The sequence below is a fragment of the Schistocerca piceifrons genome, chromosome 3, assembly GCF_021461385.2.
Source record: "Schistocerca piceifrons isolate TAMUIC-IGC-003096 chromosome 3, iqSchPice1.1, whole genome shotgun sequence".
In the NCBI taxonomy this organism is placed as follows: Eukaryota; Metazoa; Arthropoda; class Insecta; order Orthoptera; family Acrididae; genus Schistocerca; species Schistocerca piceifrons.
Window position 1 is genome coordinate 793003194 of NC_060140.1, and position 24461 is coordinate 793027654.

Here is a 24461-nt window from a genome sequence, read left to right on the forward strand (position 1 = left end):
AATTTGAAACGAGACTCGTCCGACCAGGCAACATGTTTTCAGTCATCAACAGTCCTAGCCGGCCAGGTGGCCGAGCGGTTCTAGGCGATAAAGTCTGGAACCACGCGACCGCTACGGTCGCAGGTTCGAATCCTGCCTCGGGCATGGATGTGTGTGATGTCCTTAGGTTAGTTAGGTTTAAGTAGTTCTAAGTCTAGGGGACTGATGACCTCAGAAATTAAGTCCCATAGTGCTCAGAGCCATTTGAACCATCAACAGTCCTAAGTCGGTGTTGACGGGCCTAGGCTTTGTGTCGTGCAGTTATCAAGGGTATACGACTGGGCCTTCGGCTCCAAAAGCCCATATCTATGATGTATCACTGAATGGTTCGCAAGCTGACACTTGGTAATGGCCCACCATTGAAATCTGGAGCAATTTGCGGAATTATTGCAATTCTGCCGCGTTGAACGATTCTCTTCAATCGTCGTTGGTCCCGTTCTTGCAGGATCTTTTTCCGGCCTCAGCGATGTCGGGGATTTGATGATTTACAGGATTCTTGATATTCAGGGTACTTTCGTGAAATGGTCGTACGAAAAAATCCCCACTTCATCGCTACCTGGGATGTTGTGTCCCATCGCTCGTGCACCGACTATAACGCCACATTCAGACTCACTTAAATTTGATAACCTGCCACTGCAGCAGCAGTAACCGATCTAACAACTGTGCGAGACACGTGTTGTTTTTTATAGGCGTTGCCGACCGCGGCACCGTATTCTACCCACACACATCAAAAAAAGTTTTGCATCACCCCAGTTCCAAAAACTCCTGAATATAGACGTTGACTGTGGATTTCGTATCACAGACACAGTCCCTTTGACTGTTCAGAGATGTCACTAAACCTGTCAAAGATGTTAACTACCATGCATGAGCAGCGCCTATTAGACAGAGGCGGTCCGACAGCCGATCAGTTCCAGTCATTCCACCAGGAAGGAGGTACACGGCTCGTGTTGTCTGTAGTTCAACCATGCCTAGACGGTCAATACCGCGGTTCGATCGCGTCCGCATTGTTACTTTGTGACAAGAAGGGCTCTCAAGAAGGGAAGTGTCCGGGCATCTCGGAGTGAACGAAAGAGATGTTGTTCGGACATGGAGGAGATACAGAGAGACAGGAACTATCGATGACATGCCTTGCTCAAACCGTCCAAGGACTATTACTGCAGTGGATGACCGCTACCTACGGATTATGGCTCGGAGGAACCCTGACAGCAACGCCACCACGTTGAACAATGCTTTAAGTGCAGCCACAGGGCGTCGTGTTACGACTCAAACTGTGCGCAATATGCTGCATGACGCGCAACTTCACTCCCGACGTCCATGGCGAGGTCCATCTTTGCTACCACGTCACCATGCAACGCAGTACAGATGGGCCCAACAACATGCTGAATGGACCTTTCAGGATTGACATCACGTTCTCTTCACCGTTGAGTGTCGCATATGCCTTCAATCAGACTATCGTTGGAGGCGTTTTTGGAGGCAACTCGGTCAGGCTGAACACCTTAGACACACTGTCCAACGAGTGCAGCAAGGTGGAAGTTCCCTGATGTTTTGGGGTGGCATTATGTGGGGCCGACGTACGCCGCTGGTGGTCGTGGACGGTGCCGTAACGACAGTATGATACGTGTATGCCATCCTCCGACCGATAGTGCAACCATGTCAGCAGCTTATTGGCGAGGCATTCGTCTTCATGGACGACAATTCACGCCCCCATCGTACACATCATGTGAATGACTTCCTTCAGGACAACGACATCGCTCGACTAGAGTGGCCAGCATGTTCTCCAGAAATGAACCCTTTCGAACATGCCTGGGATAGATTGAAAAGGGCTGTTTATGTACGATGTGACCCACCAACCACTCTGAGAGATCTACGCCGAATCGTCGTTGAGGAGTGTGATGAACTTGTAGATAGTATGCCACAATGAATACAGGCACGCATCAATGCAGGAGTCCGTGCTACTGGGTATTAGAGGTACTGATGTGTACAACAACCTGGACTACTACCTCTGAAGGTCTCACTGTATAGCGGTACAACATGCAATGAGTGGTTTTCATGAGCAATAAAAAGGGCGTAAATGATGTTTATGTTGATCTCTATTCCAATTTTCTGTACAGGTTCCGGAACTCTCGAAACCGAGGTGATGCAAAACTTTTTTTGACATGTGTATTTACATATCTCTGAATTTGAATACGCATGCCTATACCAGTTTCTTTGCCGCTGCAGTGTACATATACGGTTTTTTATTCCCACTTATGAAAGCACAGTGAAATTAACTCAATATCCCCCAAAACCCACAAAAATATGTTCTGACTCTGATTTCCAGTGGAGTTGGTTGTGTTTTGGATGCACTTGCAATGAAGACATGAACATAAAATACACCCCCCCCCCTCCCCCAAAAGACCCACAAAATTTTTTTACTCCTTTAACATGAATACTAACAGCCAGAAATCGGAGTGCTTTCAATGCACTTATACAATGATATTTTCGCAAGCCCCTTAATCATGAATATATATCTCCCCCCCCCCCCCCCCCCCGAAACTCACCGGAATATATAAAAAACATACATCTTCATAATGATGGGCCGTTGCATGGTAATTTTATATGACGTACATATGTTTTTAATGTACAGATTGTGGTTTTTTATGAGAGCAAGATATAGGACACGTTTCTCGTTTGCAGCCAGTGAGGTCGGGTGCCGGGGGCTCAGGTTTTTCCGCTTCCTGATTGTCGCGTCTTATAGTACAGAGTGTTGGCCGCTTTGTTGAAGTATTTCCGCAATTTCGGAACTCTGGCAAAATGGTATAGCGTAACGCTTTTTTTTGTGCTATGTTCCTATGGGACCAAACTGCTGAGGTCACCGGTTCATAGGTTTACATACTACTTAATCTAACTTAAACTAACGTACGCTAACACACACACCCATGCCCGAGGGTGGACTCGAGGCCTCGACTGGAAAGGGGGGGGGGGGAGAGGGGGAGCTGCGTGAACCGTGCAAGGCGCCGCAGACCACGCGGTTACCCTACGGCTAGCGGAGCGTTGCCGAAGTCTGGCGGGAGATGGAGGGCCCATTGCAGCTCTCCGTTCTGCATTGTCCACAGTCTGGCGATGCTTGTGGTGGCTGCATTGCTCCATACTACAGCGGCACAATCCAACAGTCTGCAGCGACTGCATGGACCATGGGAGGAGCGGAGTGGTGGAGGGGATAACGGCTAGGGTGATTTTTAGCTCTTTGTCTGGGGTCCGGGCGGATTTTTACAGTGTCCAGCTTTTTCGCAAAGTTGAGCGGAATACAGTTAAATTTACAATCGTCCCGTTCTATTGCTCTTTTCTTAAATACTTTAACTATTGGCACAGCCTTCATGATAAACACGCACGAAGGCGGTGTTAGTAGGTGGCACCAGGATCGTCGATGTTACCGTTGATCTACCTATAAGCGAATGCAAATATCGATTATTTAAAATTTTCGTTTCGTATCTTCGCTTTGTATTGGCTTGGCTTCCTGTAGTGCACGTGTCATTTGTGAGTGTAATTTTTAACCGAGTCAGTCACGTAAAATATTTGGGTATGCCTAAACGAAAGTGTACATTTTATGATGTCCTTTCCTGCAAATATCCGGCTTTAAGCAAGGGAGAAATGAATTTGAAGCGGAGTGTAAGATATGTGGAGCTGGAACACACGTCTCAGTGGCCAATGAAGGTAAGAAATAACAGATTAACTGCCATGGTTTTATTTCATTGTTTCATAGTCATTCAATTTATTTGTATTCGGAAGGTAAAAGCGCAGTTTACATATCGTCAGCTGCTGCTTGAATTGTAGATGTTGGAAGTGGTGCCTCGAATAAAGGAAGGTGAATGGTCTTAGGTTTTTCGCTTTGTAAACAATTCCGTGTTGTTGACATAACAAAACAATTGACGCCACACTGTCACCATAACCAGTGTTTTTAAATTTTTTTATATTGCTCAGTTAACCACCACCTGACCATCAGTAACAATTAACTACTAGATTTACCGGTAATTCCCGGCAGTCACGTGACTTGTCCAAAGCTGACGGATGGTATCCTCATCTGCATTTGACCCGTTTGATGTATCCTCTTTTTTTCTTCCATTGTCCTCCTTTTTGAAGCTACTTGTCCTCCTTTTTAAAGAATTGTATCTGGTCACCCTAGTAACGGCCAACTTATACAGAGTGCATCTAAAGGTATGTTACAAGGCGAGGTGATTGGCAGATGAATACCATGTGAGCGTGTTGTGGTAATCAACTTATCTTCGAAAACACTTTGTTTGCATGCTAGTGTCTCTGAAATTTGGAGAAGAACGTAAGCAGTATGGACCACATAAGCTAGGCAAGTAGTAAAAGAGACAAGTGTTTGAAAAAGAACTCCCTTGTTCAAATGGTTCAAATGGCTCTGAGCACTATGGGACTTAACTTCTGAGGTCATCAGTCCCCTAGAACTTAGCACTACCTAAACCTAACTAACCTAAGGACATCACACACATCCATGTCCGAGGCAGGATTCGAACCTGCGACCGTAGTGGTCGCGTGGTTCCAGACTGTAGCGCCTAGAACCGCTCGGCCTCCCCGGCCGGCAACTCTCTTGTTTTAAGTGTAAATTTAATGGGATAATTAATGAAAAATTACATAAATGAGTACATATCATGAAAGATTTGTTTAATGTTAGTAGACGTCAACGTGAGATCCATTTGTTGCCCTGCACAATATTCCACTTCCCATAACGTATTCACCAACATTTCGGGTGTAACTGTCCCAACTGCCGCCACGATTCTTTCCCGTAAATGATTGACGTCTCTGATCTTTTGACTGTACACAACATTTTTTTATGTGGCCCCAAAAGAAAAAGTCCAGTAGGATTAAGTCCGGGCTTTGTGGTGGCCAAGGTATTTGGCCAGCCCTGCCTATCCACCTTCCTGGAAAGCAAGTGTCAAGAGCCGCATGTACATGGTTACTGTTATGAGCTGGGGCGCCATCTTGTTGGAAAAACACAAGCCCCTTTTCCGCCTTAATATCGTCCATTTTGGAAAAGACGTACTCTGTCAACATGTCACAGTAAAGGTCCCCGTGTATTGTTTTTTTTACAGAAATGAAAGGACCATTCCCACGATCTTCCATCAAACCACACCAGACATTAACTTTGGGAGAGCCACGTTAATGCTGTATAACTTCATGTGGATGCTCTGTCCCCCAAATTCTGCAGTTATGCCGATTAACTGTTCCATTGATACGCGGAGTACACATTGTTGCTGACTTGCTCTGCACTGCACTGGAAAAAAACAGCACTGGTGCCGTCTCAAGATCAAGCAGACCTGCCAACTGCAGGGGAGCCAAACTTGGAGAGTTTATGAATCAAGCACCACAAACTAGAGTAGTGTATGTCACTTTGTACAGATTCTAGGACACATTAAAACTAGGGAGTTCTTTTTCAAACACTCTGTATATTAAAACTTCCTGGCAGATTAAAACTGTGTGCCCGACCGAGACTCGAACGCGGGACCTTTGCCTTTCGCGGGCAAGTGCTCTACCAACTGAGCTACCGAAGCACGACTCACGCCCGGTACTCACAGCTTTACTTCTGCCAGTATCTCGTCTCCTACCTTCCAAACTTTACAGAAGCTCTCCTGCGAAACTTGCAGAACTAGCACTCCTGAAAGAAAGGATATAGCGGAGACATGGCTTAGCCACAGCCTGGGGGATGTTTCCAGAATGAGATTTTCACTCTGCAGCGGAGTGTGCGCTGATATGAAACTTCCTGGCAGATTAAAACTGTGTGCCCGACCGAGATTTTCACTCTGCAGTGGAGTGTGCGCTGATATGAAACTTCCTGGCAGATTAAAACTTTGTGCCCGACCCTGTATATTACTGTCAGTAAACACCAGTGGAATTCATGTGCAGAAGGTGCTGCCACCAGCTTTGATACATTTTGTCTATCAACTGAGGATGTTTTGCCGAATCCTTGGAAAGATTCCAGACACGTAACAGATGACCCCAGCGCTACTTGTATTCGTGCTTCAAGATTTTGTGATGACTTTGCGGGCATCTTGTACAAGAAATTTTTCGTGTAGCCTGAGTAATGAAAATCCAGTTGTGTCAGGTATGGTGAGCGGGAGGGCCAGGCTATTGACCCAATCCATCTGTTGCTAAGCTGTCATTCAAGTGTCTTCGTACCACATTGTTGAAGTGTGCTGGAGCGCCAGCTTGCTGGAAGCACATGTGACAATATATGTCCAAAGGCACCTCGACCAACAGTCTCGGTAAGACCTCACACAAACATACATGGTAAGTGGGACAATCAACATGCATGGGCTGAGGCTATGGAACTACACTGGTGTCCAAAATTAAATCAACAAACCGCTATTTCCCCGCCCTGTGTCAAATTCGCGATATAATCATATCATCTGTCAACCAAATGTCCGTGCGATCGTGTTCAACATGGAAGATGCCATTCTGGTCAACAGGCAACCATGCCAATGATGACGTCACGGCACCTATGAAAATGAGGTAGTGTTTGCCAGGTAGCCCCACATCCACAATCACTGTGTACACAGTCACAGACGGTGCAATATGGCACAGAGAAGATACCTGCCAGACTCTCTGTGGTGGAGGGCCATAGAAAGAAAGGAAGCAGGACAGTCGCAAACTGATTTGGCCCAATGGCTTAATGTAAATCGTTCTGTTGTTTCTTGGAAGTGGTGACAGTTTATAAAGACTGAAGCTGTATCCCAAAGACCAGGGCAGGGCCAACCACTTGTGACTTCAGAAGAGAGGATCGTTATTTGGCTGTAAGGACACGACAGTACCGCTTTAGTACCGCACAACAACTGGAATGTGAACTCGTAGCATCCACTGGACGTATTGTATCGAGACAAACGGTGTGCAGGAGGCTTTGACAGACGGGCCTTTACTGTCGGAGACCTGCTGTATGTCTACCTCTGATGCACCTTCACAGAAGGAACGTCTAGAGAGGAGTCATCAACATGCCTCCTGGACGGTCGAAGAGTGAGCCAATGTTGTTTTCACAGATGAGTCCCGATTTAGTCTAGAGAGTGATTCTCAATGGATTCGCATCTGGAGAAAACGTGGAACACAATTTCTGGGCCCAAACATTGTGGAAAGACACCGATATCGAGGAGGATCCCTAAAGGTATGAACAAAGTTATGTTTGCCATTCGAACCCCTCTTCATGAAATTGTGCAAATGAATCGGCAGGTATCTGACGAGAGATTGGGACATCATCTGCGGTTGTTGCGAGGTGCTGTGGGCCCAGATTTCATACTGATGGACGATGATGCTCGACCTCATAGAGCATGTTTAGTTGATGTTTTCTTGAACATGGAAGATATTGCACGCATGACGTGGGCTGCTCGCACTCCTGATTTGAATCCCATAGAGCATGTCTGTGATGTACTAGGGAGATGGCTTGCATCAACCGACCACTCTCCAGGACTGCAAGCAGTCTGCAGGAAGAATGGGCGCTAGTGCCTCAACATGAGGCTGATGACATTTACAGCATGCCTAGTCGTTGTCAAGCCTGTATTGCTGCCAGGGGTGGTCACATCCCATACTGAGCACATTAACCAGTTGTCAGAATGCGTGTGCAAATCCGTTAAATAATAAAAAAAACGAAGAAAATTTTTGGAGCAGTTGTTTACGTTCTGTATTCTTTACATTGTTTCTACTTTACTATCACCTATTTGCACTGTTTTGTGGCAAAATAAACGGAACCTCGTAAAATTTCCGTTTTTTGTTCTAATTTTGGACACCAATGTATAATGTGGTCATCAATGAGACCTGCCCACACACTGATAGCAAAGTGATGTTGGTGGCCTCGGGTCATGTCAAGGACTGAGCGACCCCTCCCGCCACAGGTACTCCCTCGGGCATGGGTGTGTGTGTTGTTCTTAGCATAAGTTAATTTAAGTAGTGTGTAAGTCTAGGGACAGCTGATCCGAGCAGTTTGGTCCCTTAGGAGTCCACACACATTTGAACATTTGGTGGCCTCGGATATGCAGCGAGTGAGGATTTTCTTCCGTCCAAAGATGGTTGTTTTCTGATGTTGAACGTGCCATCCCAGGTAAATGTGAACTCATCACAAAACAGGATACGTTGTAAGAAGAAAGGATCCTGCCTACTTTGTTAAAGCAGCCGTTGGCAAAAGATGACATGACGAGGAAACTCATCCTCAGGCTCTGCATGAGCCTTCTGGAGTCTGTATGGATGAAGGTGCTCATCGTGCAGAATATGCCATACACCCTCATGGTGTGTGCTGCTGCTCAGGCGCTCGTAGAAGGCTGCTCAGCGGAACGCTGACATATAACTTCCTCAAACTGTGGTTGTCCAGTGTGGTGACCGTTAAGACGTAAGCCTCTCAAGTCTTGCAAACATTATGTGGGATGGAGACACCTGTTGGGGTAACGTTCTTCACACGGCTGACGTGCCTTCCTTGTATTCCCTTGGGCTTCCCCGTACACAAGAAGTATTTCAGTGTACTCTGCAGTTGCATGAATGCCAATGTTCATTCCAGTTTTACGATAGCCACACAGACTAATAGCTACGTACAGTATGGAACAACGGAATGCAAGACAGTACTGCACTCTACCATTCACTGTGGAGTGCTGTGTGTGTCATGTAACAAAGGAAGCAGTGCCACTGATAACACGCAGTGCGCACTCTGCTGCTTGTCTGTGTTGGTTTGTTTACCTAAGCTCCCATTTCGGAGGCCTTAGCTCGTCAACAGTCTGAGAGCGATTGCAAAATACCTTGTCTCCTTTACTCCTTGCATAGATTCTGTAGAGTAAACTGCCTACTTACAAAAATTGTATAAGTTGCTGAATCTACATAGATAAAATTGCAGGAAGGCAATTTTGCAGTAGGAAGGGGCAGCTTTGGCAGTCTGCCAGGGCCCCAGGATTACCTCGGTACGGTTCAGGAGCGAGAAACGGTATTTGGAAGTTCTGCCAACAAGGCATGGCCGGCGACATCTCACTCCTCCACGTCGTTGTCAGATAATTAATTCGCCAACGTCGGTTCTTTCATTTTCAAATCTTTTTAATGTTCTTGTGCATTGTTGTCTGTAGTACTTGTCGTTCAGCTGCTCTTCTATGAATGGATTTCATTGGCGACTGCCAAGTATCTGAGCGACAGCGGCACACGTTTCCTCTGGCGTTTTCTTACGTCTGCCTTCGAAACAGCCGGAAACAAAAGCATGTTTCTCCCATTCAAGCATGGTTGCTTTACGAGATAGGCCTTTGCCAGAGTGATCTCGGAATAGGTTCACGCACAAAAATGGTTCAAATGGCTCTGAGCACTATGGGACTTAACTTCTGAGGTCATCAGTCCCCTAGAACTTAGAACTACTTAAAACTAACTAACCTAAGGACATCACACACATCCAGGCCCGAGGCAGGATTCGAACCTGCGACCGTAGCAGTCGCGCGGTTCCGGACTGTGGCGCCTAGAACTGCTTGGCCACCGCGGCCAGCGGTTTTCACACACACACACACACACACACACACACACACACACACACACACACATACATGCGCCTAATTGCTTCTCGACCATGTAACTGTGTCCGCTCACATCAACCATGGCTTCACCACTGAAACATTACAGTCCATAGGATCGCCGGTGCCAAGGCAGTGTTCTACAATAGCAGATTTGCCTGGATGATCTGATCAATATATGACATGCTACAACTGCAAGGAATACGAAAAACTCCCGCATTACGCAAACTAAGTTCATCCTTTACGGATCCTAAAAGAGTCCTAATCTTAGATGGTGGTCGAAAAGCACATTTCACATCATGCTTCGGCCAAACATGACTAGTCTTGTTGGAAATGCTTATTGCATGAGGCAAAAAGGCCATCGACTCTGGTGCCATCTCTGTATTATTCTCACTCACCCAGCTCGCTATTTAGGTGGGCGCCAACAAAATATTTTGGCAGTCGGAGGAGAAAGTTGGTGATTGAAATTTCATGACAGGATCCTGTCGCAACGAAAAACGCCTTTGTTTTAATGATAGCCACCCGAGTTTGCCTATCATATCCGCTGCACCCACTCGCCTATTTCGCAATAATACAAAAGTAGCTTCCATTCTTTGAACATTTTCGATGTCCTGCTTCAGTCCTATCTGATGCGCATCCCACACCGCGCAGCAATACTTCAAAAGAGGACAGACAAGCGTAGTGTAGGCAGTTTCTTTAGCATATTTGTTGCATCTTCGAAGAGTTCTGATCTATTACCGCATAGTACTTTGAACTGCACCTACGTCCGGGTCTACGGTTCGCTTTGTCGAGCAACACATGCATCTCTCTTAATTATTCATTCTACAATGCTGGCCGTTAAAACTGCAACACCAAGAAGGTGGCACGCAAGATACGTAAAACTGGGATGGAATGTATTATATTATTGGATATGCAAATGGTTAGCGTTTCAGAACAGCCGAACTAAGAAGCGAGTTGTAATGCCATCCACATTTTGTATAAAGGAAAGATAACGGTGTGCATTTCTCATTCGGAAATCACATTTACATGTTGGCTGTATGCGAGAAGATCGTGTGATACCTTGTGTAAGAAGCAGTATGTGTCGGAATTCGGGGCTGTCGAAATTGTGGTTTATCGTTTCGCGCCATTGCTCGCATTTGTGGGTATCCCACGACAGTCGTGATAAAATGCAGTCGATTAGTTAAGGAGGGCCCTACTGGACGCCATACAGGACCTCAATTCCCGTCGCTACTGGCGCCCTAGAGAACAGAAATATTATTCGCTCAGCGATGCAGAATTGTACAGCCACGTAAACTGAAATGGGCCAGTTTGCAGCAAGACAGTTGTACCAATGGATACTGTGTGAAGATTGTATCTGTTCTTTCGGACATGCGTTGATATATCAATGGGGACCGTTGAAAATGTACGCCCCGACCGGGACTCGAACCTGGGATCTCCTGCTTACATGGCAGACGCTCTATCCATCTGAGCCACCGAGGGCACAGAAGGTAGTGCGACTGCAGGGATTTATCCCTTGCACGCGCCCCCTGAGACCCACATTCCCAACTTAATGTCCACACACTACATTCGTAGTTCCCCTGCTCACTACACTCATTATTCGCGGAAGACAATCTTACCGAGTCCCATAAGAGCCCGAAAGAACAGATACCATCTTCCTATAGTTAAGGCTAACCCCCCATTGACCTTCTTCTTCTGTGCTGGATGCACACACATTGCCCGAACTCTTACGGGACTAGGTAAAATTGTCTTCCGCGAGTAATGAGTGTAGTGGGCAGGAGCACTAAGAATGTAGTGTGTGGACATTAAGTTTGGAATGTGGGTCACACGGGGAGCGTGCAAGGGGTAAATCCCTGCAGTTGCACTATCCTCTGTACCCTCGGCGGCTCAGATGGATAGAGCGTCTGCCATGTAAGCAAGAGAACACGGGTCGGGGCACACATTTTCGACTGTCCCCATTGATGTATATCAACGCCTGTCGACAGCTTAGGGTCTTGATTTAATTATCATTTCACATGGATACTGCGTCGAAGTTTGGAGCACCACTGACAGTCAAGACGGCCTATTGTGCCAACTTCCCTTGACGTGGCAACATAGAGAGGCGCGCAGACATTGGTGCTCCCAACGCCAATACTCGACAACACGTCGTCTTTTTAGACGAACACCAACTCTACGCACTCAGTCACAATGGACATGTGGAGGATTCGAAAAGAATGAACGTAGCCAGGTTACTTTTGTTATTGTCTTACAGCCCCAGCACCTAGCATGATGGCACTGGGTGCCATGGGGTACACATCACGACCATCTTTGGTTCACATATTCCATAAATTGGACAGCAGGCATTATTACACTACTGACATGCTAAGGCCAGTGGCTGTACCTTAACTTCTAAGTCCTCATGACGTTGTCTTTCAACAAGATAACCCAAGTCCGTACATTGCCTGTGCTGCCCTGTCGTAACTGTTGCCTTGCTGAGCTCATTCTGCAGATCTCTCACCCACTTAAAAACTCTGGACACGGATTGCCTAGAGACAGCCTAGCCACCACTCACCAGCAACTTCGATTGATAAATTCTGGCATTGAACTGAAGCAGCATATAGGAAGTGGCTGTAAAATAATGGGACTTAAGCTGTAAAGGATTTTATTTTAAAAAAACATATATATTTAGTGATTGTCACTCTCAATAAATTCCCCGCCTCTGTCCCTACAAGGCTCCATTTGAATTTTCCATTGATAGAAAGAGTGCTGAAAATCTTCATCTGCGTGCTCCTTGACGATGTGTGCCCTTTTTCCTTCCACTGCTTCAACGGACTGTAATTTGTTTCCATTTAATGCAGATTTCACATTAGGGCATAAATAAAACTCATATAGTGCTAGGTCAGGGGAATAAGGTGGGTGTTCTAACACTGGGATGCTGTACTTCGCTAAAAGCCTCTAAAAAGACAATGCGATATGAGCCGGTTCGTTGTCTTGATGCAGAGACCATGAATCGTTTTCCCACAGTTCGGGTCGTGTTTACTTTTTTTTTTTTTTTTTTTTTTTCTTTTTCTTGTTTTCTCACGGAGCTGAGCAACGAACCTCAAGGTATCAGTGATGGCTAATAGTTTGACCTTCAGGAACCTAGTGAAGAAACGGAGTTCCTTGAATATCAAAAGAAGCATTCAGCACAACTTTGACTCTCGATTTGTTCATTCGAGTTTTTTTTTCGCTCTCGGTAAAGTTGGATTTGTGCTTAATTTCCCTGTCGTAAGTGAAAACCCAAGATTCGTCACATGTTATCACTATTTCCAAGAAATTAGTATCATTTTCAATGGTATTCAAAGTACCAATACAAACATTTTCTTTCTATTCGATCGTGAGAATTTTCGGCACCAGTTTCACACACACTTTTCTCATGTTAAACTGCTTACGAAAAATTTTCCTTACAAATTCTTCGTCAGTTCTTACAGCGCCAGCAATCGATCGAATACTCAACCGACGATCAGATCGAATCAGATTACCTACTTTTTCGATATTTTCATCCGTTTTTGATGTTAAAGGGCTTCCTGGGCGTGAGTCATCTTCAGCATCTTCTCGGCCATCTGGAAAACGTAATGCTACACTACTGGCCATTAAAATTGCTACACCACGAAGCTGACGTGCTACAGACGCGAAATTTAACTGACAGGAAGAGGATGCTGTGATATGCAAATGATTAGCTTTTCAGAGCATTCACACAAGGTTGGCGCCGGTGGCGATACCTACAACGTGCTGACATGAGGAAAGTTTCCAACCGATTTCTCATATACAAACAGCAGTTGACCGGCGTTGCCTGGTGAAACGTTGCTGTGATGCCTCGTGTAAGAAGGAGAAATGCGTACCATCACGTTACCAACTTTGATAAAGGTTGGATTGTAGCCTATCGCGATTGCAGTTTATCGTATCGCGACATTACTGCTCGCGTTGGTCGAGATCCAATGACTGTTAGCACAATATGGAATCGGTGGGTTCAGGAGGGTAATACGAAACGCCGTGCTGGATCCTAACGGCCTCGTATCACTAGCAGTCGAGATGACAGGCATCTTATCCGCATGGCTGTAACGGATCGTGCAGCCACGTCTCGATCCCTGAGTCAACAGATGGGGACGTTTGCAAGACAACAACCATCTGCACGAATAGTTCGACGACGTTTGCAGCAGCATGGACTATCACCTCGGAGACCATGGCTGCATCACAGACAGGAGTGCCTGCGATGGTGTACTCAACGACGAACCTGAGTGCACGAATGGCAAAAAGGTCATTTTTCCGGATAAATCCAGATTCTGTTTACAGCATCATGATAGTCGCATCCGTGTTTGGCGACATCGCGGTGAACGCACATTAGAAGCGTGTATTCGTCATCGCCATACTGGCGTATCACCCGGCGTGATGGTATGGAGCGCCATTGGTTCGACTGCTGCCCTGGCCAGCACATTCTCCAGATCTCTCACCAATTGAAAACGTCTGGTCAATGGTGCCCGAGCAACTGGCTCGTCACAATACGCCAGTCACTAATCTTGATGAATGCGGTATCGTGTTGAAGCTGCATGGGCAGCTGTACCTGTACACGCCATCCAAGCTCTGTTTGATTCAATGCCCAGGCGTATCAAGGCCGTTATTACGGCCAGAGGCGGTTGTTCTAGATATTGATTTCTCGGGAGCTATACACCCAAATGGCGTGAAAATGTAATCACATGTCAGTTCTAGTATAATATATTTGTCCAATGAATAGCCGTTTATCATCTGCATTTCTTTTTGGTGTAGCAATTTTAATGGCCAGTAGTGTAGAACCACTGAAGAAGTGACGTATGTGATAAACAGTCTTCAACATACACTTCCTTTAGAAAAGACAGGTTTCAGTAGCAGTTTTTCCAAGTTTCATGTGAAACTTTACGACAGTTCGTTGCTCTGTTATTACACTTACCATTTTTCCAGCAAAGAAAAAAAAAGGAACTTACACAAATGAAGGCCACGGCCACACTGATTTGTCTACGAATATTACAGATGCCGAATTCGACCGAGAAGGCATCACGCTTCACAGCTATTGGTCGTTCATTTTCGATGCATGCTTACTTATTGTGTTACAGTATCAGTCCTTTTATTTAGATTTGATTAGTACTTGTTCCATAGATCATGAATACGACACTTCGTAATGATGTGGAACGTGTCGGGTTAATAAAAGGTGTCTATACGAGATATTACATTACACAAAATATTACATGACACTTAATATTTTTAATTTTTTGTGATTTTGGGGAAATTACTCACTTACTATATCCAAAAATTCATCTAATGAGTAAATTTCTTTTAATTTCCTTTTAAATGCTGTATGGCTATCTGTCAGACTTTTGATGCTGTTAGGTAAGTGATCAAAGACTTTTGTGGCAGCATAATTCACCCCCTTCTGAGCCAAAGTTAGATTTAACCATGAGTAGTGAAGATCATCCTTTCTTCTAGTGTTGTAGCCACGTACACTGCTATTACTTTTGAATTCGTTCGGATTGTTAATAACAAAGTTCATAAGTGATTTTTTTTTTTTTTTTTTTTTTTTTTTTTTTTTTTTTTTTTTTTTTTTTGAGGCTACAGTGAAGATCTCTAGCTCTTTAAATAAGTGTCTGCAGGATGATCTTTGATGAGCTCGAGCAATTATTCAGATTACACGCTTTTGTGCAATGAACACTCTTTTACTCAATGATGAGTTACCCCACACTATGATGCCATACGAAAGCAGAGAATGAAAATAGGCGTGGTAAGCTAATTTACTCAGTTGTATATCGCCAAAATTTGTAATGACCCTAATAGCATAAGTAGCTGAACTCAAACGTTTCAGCAGATCCTCAGTGTGTTTTTTCCAGTTCAACCACTCATCAATGCATACACCTAGAAATTTTGAATATTCTACCTTAGCTACCGATTTCTGATCGAAGTCTATATTTATTAAGGGTGTCATTCCATTTACTGTGTGGAACTGTATATACTGTGTTTTTTCAAAGTTTAATGAGAGCCCATTTGCAGAGAACCGCTTAATGATTTTCTGAAAAACATCGTTTACAATTTCATCAGTTAATTCTTGTCTGTTGGGTGTGATAGCTATACTCGTATCATCGGCAAAAAGTACCAGCTTTGCATCTTCATGAATATAGAATGGCAAGTCATTAATATATATTAAGAACAGCAGAGGACCCAAGACCGAACCTTGCGGCACCCCATTCTTGATTGTTCCCCAGTTTGAGAAATCACCAGTTTATTTTTGCGTATTATGTGAACTGCTTATTTCAACTTTCTGCACTCTTCCAGTTAGGTATGATTTTAACCATTTGAGCACTGGCCCATTCATACCACAGTACTTGAGCTTATCTAGAAGTATTCCATGATTTACACAATCAAAGGCCTTTGATAGATCACAAAAAATCCCAACGGGTGACTTCTGGTTACTCAGAGCATTTAATATTTCATTAGTGAAAGTATATATAGCATTTTCCGTTGAAAAACCATTCTGGAAATCAAACTGACATTTCGTTAAAACTTTATTTTTACTAAGGTGTGAAGCTACTCTACAACGCATTACTTTTTCAGGAATTTTGGATATGGCAGTCAGAAGAGAGATTGGGCGGTAGTTGTTGACATCAGGCGTATCCCCTTTTTTATGCAGTGTTTTAACAATGGCATACTTCAGTCTATCTGATAAAATACCCTGCTTCAGAGAGCTATTACATATGTGGCTAAGAATCCCACTTATTTCTTGGGAACAAGCTTTTATTATCCTGCTGGAAATGCCATCAATTCCATGTGAGCTTTTATTCTTGAGAGAGTTTATTATCTTCCTAATTTCAGAAGGAGAGGTGGGTGGAATTTCAATTGTGTCAAATGGTGTGGGTAAGGCCTCTTCCGTTAACTGCCTTGCTTCTTGTAATGAACATTTAGATCCTATTTTCTCTACAACATTTAAAAAATGATTACTCAAAATGTTTTCTACTTCCAGCTTGTTGTTTATCAAGTTTCCATTCACTTTGATGGTGATGCCGTCATCCTGTACTCTTGGTTGCCCTGTCTCACTTGTAATAATATTCCAAATTGTTCTGATTTTGTTATCAATTGCCACGCCTCATACCTGTAATCCGAGCTCAGTTCAAGCTGATGTCCAGCCGGTTACGAGGCGTTCTTGGTGCCAGAGGTGGAAGCTGTGTGCTAAAGTTCGCACCAAATCACTTACAATCGTACGTACTTTCTACTGTTCTGCAAATGCACAATAAGTAAAATTTCGTTACTTGCTATCGCTTCTGGTGTAGCAATTGTAGTGGCCAACAGCGTACTTTTTACACCGGATGATCAAAAAGTCAGTATAAATTTGAAAACTGAATAAATCGCGGAATAATGTAGATAGAGAGGTACAAATTGACACTCATGCTTGGAATGACATAGAGTTTTATTAGAAACAAAAAAATACAAACGTTCAAAAAATGTCCCACAGACGGCGCAGGACAGCAAAACTACTACCGTGACGGGTGATAGGTACGCCGATATGTTACAGAATCGAATCATCCCCAGCCTGGCTGATAAACATCTGCTGGAACGTACGATGTAAAGGCAGGATGGCGCTCCACCCCATATTGCTATAAGGGTGAAAGATCTCTTGCGCGCGTCGTTTGGTGATGATCGTGTGCTCAGCCGCCACTTTCGTCACGCTTGGCCTCCCAGGTCCCCAGACCTCAGTCCGTGCAATTATTGGCTTTGTGGTTACCTGAAGTCGCAAGTGTATCGTGATCGACCGACATCTTTAGGAATGCTGAAAGACAGCACCCGACGTCAATGCCTCACCATAACTCCGGACAGGCTTTACAGTGCTGTTCACAACATTATTCCTCGACTACAGTTATTGTTGAGGAATGATGGTGGACATGTTTAGCATTTCCTGTAAAGAACATCATCTAGAAACAAAAAAATACAAACGCTCAAAAAATGTCCCACAGATCAGAATAGCAATAATTAGCATAACAAAGTAAGACAAAGCAAAGATGATGTTATTTATGTCCACCATCATTCCTCAACAATAGCTGTAGTCGAGGAGTAATGTTGTGAACAGCACTGTAAAGCATGTCCGGAGTTATGGTGAGGCATTGGCGTCGGGTGTTGCCTTTCAGCATCCCTAGAGATCCAGAATGAGATTTTCACTCTGCAGCAGAGTGTTCGCTGATATGAAACTTCCTGGCAGATTTAAACTGTGTACCGGACCGAGACTCGAACTCGGGACCTTTGCCTTTCGCGGGCAAGTGCTCTACAATCTAAGCTACCCAATCACGACTCACGCCGCGTCCTCACAGCTTTACTTCTGCCAGTACCTCGTCTCCCACCTTCCGAACTTTACAGAAGCTCTCCTGCGAACTCTGCAGAACTAGCACTCCTGAAAGAAAGGATATTGCGGTGACATGGCTTAGCCACAGCCTGAGGGATGTAAAGCTGTGAGGACGGGGCGTGAGTCGTGCTTGGGTAGCTCAGTTGGTAGAGCACTTTCCCGCGAAAGGCAAAGGTCCCGAGTTCGAGTCTCGGTCCGGCACACAGTTTTAATCTGCCAGGAAGTTTCATATCCTAGAGATGTCGGTCGATCACGATACACTTGCGACTTCAGGTAACCCAAAAGCCAATAATCGCACGGACTGAGGTCTGGAGACCTGGGAGGCCAAGCATGACGAAAGTAGCGGTTGAGCACACGATCATCACCAAACGACGCGCGCAAGAGATCTTTCACGCGTCTAGCAATATGAGGTGATTCTAATAAAACCCCATGTCATTCCAAGCATGTGTGTCAATTTGTACCTCTCTATCTACATTATTCCGTGGTTTACTAAATTTTCAAATTTATACTGACTTTTTGATCACCCGGTATCCAGAGCAGGCACTTACTTCACTGATTGGATCTACGGAACACGATGAGTGGACTGGTGTGACCACCGCAGGCTCGTCGGCAGCTGGCGGCCGTACAGGGCGGCGGCGCCGTGGTGCTGGCGGGCGGCGGCGGGCCGGGCAGCGGGGGCGGCAGCGGGGGCAGCGGCGGCGGCGGCGGCTGCCTGTCCGACCAGGAAAGCCTGGCCTCCATGTCTCTGTCGGCGTCGCGCGCCAACGGCGGCCTGGCCACCCCCACCGCGGGGCTGGGCCTGCTGCCCGGAGACCGCGGCAGCTGCAGCGCGGACTCGGGCGTGCGCGGCAGCTCCGACCGCGAGTCGGGCGGCGCCACCTCGGGCGGCGGCAACCTGTCCGACTCCACCACCGACGGTCAGTACGCACGGCATTTCCCCGCACTCTCACAGAATCACCCGACCAGTGTTCAGCCACACTGTTACGACCAGTTTCTAGTTGGGACGATTACAATGAGTAGTTGACGTAGGCCGCGCGGTCCCTTTATTATTATACTGTTGTTGTTGTGGGCTTCAGTCCTGAGACTGGTCTGATGCAGCTCTGCGTGCTACTCTATCATCTCCCAGCACCTACTGCAGCCTACATCCTTCTGAATCTGCTTAGTGTATTCATCTCTGGGTCTCCCTCTACGATTTTACCCTCCACGCTGCCCTCCAGTACTAAATTGGTTATCACTTGATGCCTCAGAACATGTCCTACCAACCGATCCCTTCTTCTGGTCAAGTTGTGCCACAAACTCCTCTTCTCCCCAATTCTATTCAATACCTCCTCATTAGTTATGCGATCTACCCATCTAATCTTCAGCATTTCTGTAGCACCACATTTCGAAAGCTTCTATTCTCTTCTTGTCTAAACTATTTATCGTCCATGTTTCACTTCCATACATGGCTACACTCCATACAAATACTTTCAGAAACGATTTCCTGACACTTACATCTATACTCGATGTTAACAAATTTCTCATCTTCAGAAACGCTTTCATTGCCATTGCCAGTCTACATTTTATATCCTCTCTACTTCGACCATCATCAGTTATTTTGCTCCACAAATAGCAAAACTCCTTTACTACTTTCAGTGTCTCATTTCTTAATCTAATTCCCTCACAAGGGAACCTCCCCATCGCACCCCCCTCAGATTTAGTTATAAGTTGGCACAGTGGATAGGCCTTGAAAAACTGAACACAGATCAATCGAGAAAACAGGAAGAAGTTGTGTGGAACTATGATAAAAATAAGCAAAATATACTAACTGAGTAGTCCATGCGCAAGATAGGCAACATCAAGGATAATCTGAGCCCAGGAGCGCCGTGGTCCCGTGGTTAGCGTGAGCAACTTCGGAACGAGACGTCCTTGGTTCAAGTCTTCCCTCGAGTGGAAAGTTTATTTTTTTTATTTTCGCAAAGTTATGATCTGTCCATTCGTTCATTAACGTCTCTGTTCACTGCAATAAGTTTATGTCTGTGTTTTGCGATCGCACTGCAAAACCGTGCGATTAGTAGACGAAAGGACGTACCTCTCCAATGGGAACCGAAAACATTTGATCACAAGGTCATAGGTCAACCGATTCCCCCACAGGAAAACACGTCTGATATATTCTATACGACACTGGTGGCAGCATGTGCGTCACATCACAGGAATATGTTGTCGACCCTCCTAACTTGTACACTTGGCGAATGGGTAAAAAGATTCTTCCACCTTGCCCGATTTAGGTTATCTTGTGGATGTGATAATCACTCCCAAAAAAGTGATCGCATCGGATGGACGGACAGATAATAATTGTCTGAAAATAAAAAATAAAAACTTTACACTCGAGGGAAGACTTGAACCCAGGACTTCTCGTTCGGCAACTGCTGACACTAACCACAGGACCACGGCGGTCCTGAGCTCGCACTATCCTTGATATTGCCTATCTTACGCATGGACTACTCAGTTTGTATACTTTGCTTATTTTTTCATAGTTCCACACAACTTCTTCCTGTTTTCTCGATTGGTCTGTGTTCAGTTTTTCAAGCCCTATCCACTGTGCCAACTTATAACTAAATCTGAGGGGGGTACGATGGGGAGGTTCCCTTGTCAGCATCACCCGATTTAATTCGACTACATTCCATTATCCATGTTTTGCTTTTGTTGATGTTCATCTTATACCCTCCTTTCAAGACACTGTCCATTCCGTTCAACTGCTCTTCCAAGTCCTTTGCCCGTCTCTGACAGAATTACAATGTCATCGGCGAACCTCGAAGTTTTTATTTCTTCTCCATGGTTTTTAATACCTACTCCAAACTTTTCTTTTGTTTCCTTTACTACTTGCTCAATATATAGATTGTCAAAAGCTTTCTCTAAGTCTACAAATGCTAGAAACGTAGGTTTGCCTTTCCTTAATCATTCTTCCAAGATAACTTGTAGGGTCAGTATTGCCTCACGTGTTCCGACATTTCTACGGAATCCAAACTGATCTTCCCCGAGGTCGGCTTCTACCAGTTTTTCCATTTGTCTGTAAAGAATTCATGTTAGTATTTTGCAGCTGTGACTTATTAAACTGATAGTTTGATAATTATTATATTATTATACTGGCAGAAAAAAAAATTAGTACACCCACTTAGAGCTTTCCAATTCACTCAAGATTTGTTGTTGCAACGATGCATACTGAGCACATGAAATGATTACATTTACAGATCAATAGCACAAGCCGTTCTGAGGTATCAGGTATTGACCCATGCTGAACCATCCATATTAGTGTGTGTACGGGTGGCATCTAGTCAATTGTACAATGGCGAATACTGCCTGGAATACCTTATGCCACACATGTTGGACCTATTCATGTGGTTCTGTAAAAGTTGTCGGTTGATGAGTTGCATAAATCACTTCTCGTCCCATCTTATCACAGCCGTGCTCAGTTGTAGACAATTCCGGAGATTAGGCTGCCCGAAGAAGTTGCTGCACATCTGTATTAGTATGCGTACAGGTGGCATCTAGTCAATTGTACAATGGCGAATACTGCCTGGAATACCTTATGCCACACCTGTTGGACCTATTCATGTAGTTCTGTAAAAGTTGTCAGTTGATGAGTTGCATAACTCACTTCTCGTCCCATCTTATCCCGGACATGCTCAGTTGTAGACAATTCCGGAGATTGTGCTGCCCGAAGAAGTTGCTGCATGTATTGTAGAACAAGTTGAGTGTGTGGGCGAGCATTATCCTGTTGGAACAACACACCGCCTTCCTGTTGCAACAATGGCAAAAGAATGGGTCTAACAACATTCTGCACGTACTGAGTGCTGGTTAGCCTCCCCTCCAGAAACACCAAAGGTGAACGAGAGTTGTAACTCATTGCACTCCGACCCGTAAGGCATGGGGTGGGGCCACTGTGTCTCGGGCGAATGCACTCTACAAGACCTTCACTCACATGCAGGTAAAATCTGCTTTCATCGCTGAAAACCACGGCGCACCATTCCGTCTCCCAAGTGATCCCCCGACAGCACAGTAAAACTATGCACATCGATGCTGTGGCGTGATTGGAAGATGGACTAGAGGTGGGCATGCCCATAGCCCTGCTGCTAACAACCAGTTCATGACAGTTCATGTTGACATATCTACTTGCAAGCTCTTTTATTTTTGCTGTGGTATTTGTAAGGTCTGCAACTCCTGTAGTTACAACACTATGAACCTGGCGAGCATCTGTGCTGCGCGGATGGCCACAGTCACGTCTACAGGATGAGAATGTTCATATCACCACCATTACACAGCTTACGCAGCAGATCGAACTTGTGTGGCAGTTCTCCAAAATGACCATCACGCCACACATAAGTCCAGAATGTGACCCCTTTCAGGCCTGGTAGGAAGCACGTGATTGTCTCTGTGGCGTGGTTGCCTGCTTTCTTCACACATTGCACCACTCTGTGAATTCTGGCTATGAGCATTTCGTACCAAAGGGTAGAGACAGATGGCGCCATGGTAGCTATGCCTCTATGCCATCAGCTGGCAGACAATTCTGAAACCATTATCAATGCATCTACTATTCCCCAGGTAGCATATGCCATCATCAGATCAAAATTGACATCATCTTTCCAGGTGTACTGTATATATATATATATATATATATATATATATATATATATATATATATATATATATATATATATATATATAAAATAATAGAAGGAAACATTCCACGTGGGAAAAATTATATATAAAAACAAAGATGAGGTGACTTACCAAACGAAAGCACTGGAAGATCGATAGACACACAAACAAACACAAACATACACACAAAATTCAAGCTTTCGCAACAAACTGTTGTCTCATCAGGAAAGAGGGAAGGAGAGGGGAAGACGAAAGGAAGTGGGTTTTAAGGGAGAGGGTAAGGAGTCATTCCAATCCCGGGAGCGGAAAGACTTACTTTAGGGGGAAAAAAAGACAGGTATACACTCGCACACACGCACATATCCATCCACACATACAGACACAAGCAGACATATTTAAAGACAAAATATATAATTTTTTTTATGTCATTGGTTTACCGCAGTGCACCACAACATCCTCTTCTGTGCCAGTCTCCTCATGCCAGCGTAGCGCTTTCATTCCCAGTCCTCCATTCTTTGTTGGATGTATCATGATCTCTGTCTGCTTCTACTGTTTTTGCCCTCTATGGCTCTCTGTAGTACCACAGAAGACTACTCCTTGATGAATATTACACAAGTGCCATGGTCCTATACCCTTTTCTCGTGACTTGTTTCCCACATACGAGGGTTGGGACTTTAATAGTGGCAGCTATTTAATTACAGTTTGTACAAAATAGATACGTGTTTCAAAGTTTTACTGACATTCTGCCTCTAAGCTGGTTGTAGGTTGTGTTCCAAAAACGAACAGCATAGAGACAGAAGTGATGGCAATTTCTGCAGGACTTGACCATCATTTTGCAGGACAATGCTCAAGAACATACAGTGCAAGCTGTTACTGATTTGTTTGACTGATGGGCTGCTAAGTGCTATACCACCTACTGCACTCCCCTGACTGAAGCCCTCATAAGTTCAACTCATTTTCTAAACTGAAGGAAACACTTCACAGCATTTGCTTCAGAACTGCTACATATTTGTCAGGCAATAGACCACACCGCTTGAACTGTCAACACAACTGGCACTGCTAAGAGCATCCTACGACTTCCACATTGCTGGTAACAGGTTATACACAATGCTGGTGACTATTTTGAAGGTCAGTTAAATTTTGAAACATGTATCTATTTTGTATGAGCTGTAAACAAATAGTTGCCACTATTAGAGTTTCAACCTTCATATTCATTTCCTCAGCACTTCTGCAGAGAACTTCTTCGTTTCTTATCAGTCTGAAACATAACAGTTCCCAAGGTTAGGCTCCTGTTCCTGACACTACCAAGTTAGGTATACTTGCATGAGCAAAAACATGCTTTGAAATTATCTGACTTATGGAATATGTCCGAGAAAAACTAAAACATCTTAGAAACAGAATTCCATGCCTAATAATTTTTAAATTATTCACCTTGACACAACTTGAACCCAGTATACACGTACACTGTGAACTAACACTGAATACCAACATGGACATTGCACACAACACAGTTACTGATACAAGCATGAATCCAGCAGCCAGTGAGAGAAAGAGAAAGGAATGCTATTTAATTATATATTTTAAACTCAGCAAACTTCCAAGTTCATTTTAAAACCAGGCCTATTAAAGCTGCACCAATAGTGTTTGGTTAGGCAACAATAAATTCACGAATAAAATACATAGTCATGTGGAATATCAGACCAATTTCATAATGCAGATGTAGTCAGAAAATGCAGTTGAACTAGTTCCATCACTTTGTCTATTACATGTTCCTCAAATCTGATATTACATTTATCACTGATCTCACCTCTTCTTCCCCTCAATACATTCTTTCTCTGGTTTACTCGAAAACCATATTCTGTGCTCATTAGACTGTACATTCCATCATACAGGTCCTGTAA

General features: G+C 44.6%; 1 protein-coding gene and 1 non-coding gene across 2 annotated transcripts in view; one reads left to right on the forward strand and one right to left on the reverse strand.

The window, feature by feature from the left end:
* LOC124789070 (kazrin) overlaps window positions 1-24461 on the forward strand; it is a 1028805-nt gene that overhangs the window by 842146 nt on the left and 162198 nt on the right. The window contains exon 9 of the mRNA XM_047256362.1: window positions 18524-18839. Within this exon, the coding sequence (XP_047112318.1) occupies window positions 18524-18839 (316 nt within the window). The remainder of the gene's footprint in view (window positions 1-18523; window positions 18840-24461) is intronic.
* Trnat-ugu lies at window positions 10960-11034 on the reverse strand. Its single transcript has one exon. It is a non-coding gene; the product is annotated as a tRNA-Thr (tRNA).